At 43.1% G+C, this 1,766-nt stretch overlaps 1 protein-coding gene across 1 annotated transcript; it reads right to left on the reverse strand.

The window, feature by feature from the left end:
• Window positions 1–248: 248 nt before the first annotated feature.
• LOC139838004 (3'-5' exonuclease-like) lies at window positions 249–1,103 on the reverse strand. The gene is made up of 2 exons (XM_071827355.1): window positions 826–1,103; window positions 249–723 (listed from the first exon to the last, which is right to left on the reverse strand). Exons 1-2 carry the CDS (start codon window positions 1,101–1,103, stop codon window positions 249–251), a joined length of 753 nt encoding a protein of 250 aa, XP_071683456.1.
• Between the last annotated feature and the right edge of the window lie 663 nt (window positions 1,104–1,766).

A 1,766-nucleotide genomic window follows, 5' to 3' on the forward strand; every position in this document is an offset into this window, starting at 1 on the left:
AAGGTCGAATTTTGATACTTGCAACACAACTAGGACAATTTTGTTCACGAATGACATAGAGCACAGCTTATGTCTTGCACACATTGCGAATACCATTACAATTTGCCTGAGATCCTTTGTATGATACTTACAAAACAATATGGAGAATTTGTTCACAAATAACATAGAGCACAACTATGTCTTGGACACATTGCAAATATAATTACTGCATCGCACAAACACACTAGTACTTGCCCCCTTGAGTCTTATCACTCCCAGGCTTGCTTCTGACGCTTGTTCATTGATGAAGATTCATCCTGATTTTTGCATCTGGGGCAGATGTGGTCTGATCTCTGGAGGTGAGCTTGTCCCTCGTTCACCGTGTAGATCTTGTTGTATATCTCATAACTGAGATAGCCGTCAATAGCTGTGTATTCGAGGTTCATCCAGGACAGTGGCTTGCATTCCCAGAAACCATGCCCTTCCTTCCGAAGCCGGTTGTACTTGAAGTCCTTCTTCATGTTGGCAAACTTGGGATCAATGAGCTTTGCTGCAAGATCAGTCATTCCAGCCTGCGGTTGACCATTAATCTTGAAAATGTCCTGGATGTCGATGTGTCTCTCTTCTGGAACAGGAAGACCGGCCGCACGAAGAACTTTTGTGTCATTTCTTTTATCAACACTTGTAAAAGTGTATTGCTTGTCCTTGAGAAAAGTCAGTAGGCGCGGACAATGATCCTTGCACCTTTGTCAAGAGCAGCACAAATAAATTCAACAAGTACTGTAATAAAAATGTAGGGACGCTTTAAATTCAATGTAGGGACATAAAATTCAATGATCCTTGTACCTAATGTAGTGGAATACAAGAACGTGCTCCCTCATGGCGATTTGCATTACCGCCAACTTGTGTCCGCTAGAGTCATACTCGAGATCCAGACCAACGAACTTGAACCTGTCCTCGTCCTCGTCGAGCCAACCCTCGTACATACGAAGAATTCTATCAACAGTCGCCGCCTCATTGGTGTAGACGACATCGATATATGTACTCCCGTGCGCAAGGATGCGGTACTTCTCTGTCGTGGACTTCTCGTCTCCGGCCACGACGGAGGAAGAGGCAGATGCCATGGACAGCGTGGGAGGAAGGGAGCACTGGGATGCGGTAGACGAACGGCCGGGGTTGGGACAGAACGGTGGAACTGCCACAGTATTGGGCGGATATAGGGGCGGGAGGCGAACATGCAGTTAGAGGTCTGGCGGCCCACATTGGCCCGTTACATGTCTAACGGCCTAACTGAAAAGTTTTTTAATTTTTATTTAATAAATCTGCAGCACATCAGCTGGTTAAATTTGAAAAATTCAAAAAAGGTTTTAACCAACAGATTATGTTCACAAAAACGTGTGACATATTGGGTAAAAAAACTGGATTTTTTTTCGAAGGTCGAAAAATCGACTAGCTTAGGAAAAGTGGTTTGATGTAACCCAAACGATTCCGTTTCTAAGAATGTGGATTTTTCGACCTTCGAGAAACGCTCCAGAAATTTTTGCACACACTCTCGTATCCATTCTAAGACGAAGTGTGAAGGTTTTTTCAATTTTTGAATTTCTGTGAAAATAAACAATTAAATTTCAGTTAAATTCGAGTTGAAAAAAAAACTAGAGAACCCTGATGGATGGGCCATGAGTGTTCCTTCCCCGCGTCCATGCTCCACGTTAATGGGCTTAGTAGAAACCGCGTTACATGTCTTTCGGGCTAACTGATAAGTTTTTTAGTTTTGATTTGAATAAATC

Source organism: Lolium perenne, chromosome 3, assembly GCF_019359855.2.
Source record: "Lolium perenne isolate Kyuss_39 chromosome 3, Kyuss_2.0, whole genome shotgun sequence".
Taxonomy (NCBI): domain Eukaryota; kingdom Viridiplantae; phylum Streptophyta; class Magnoliopsida; order Poales; family Poaceae; genus Lolium; species Lolium perenne.

Excerpts from the sequence above, each read along its gene's own strand:
- LOC139838004 (XM_071827355.1), bottom strand. The coding sequence starts at position 1,103 with ATGGCATCTGCCTCTTCCTCCGTCGTGGCCGGAGACGAGAAGTCCACG. Across the intron at positions 724-825 it reads CTTGTATTCCACTACATTAG|GTGCAAGGATCATTGTCCGC; the intron begins GTACAAGGATCA and ends CTCTTGACAAAG.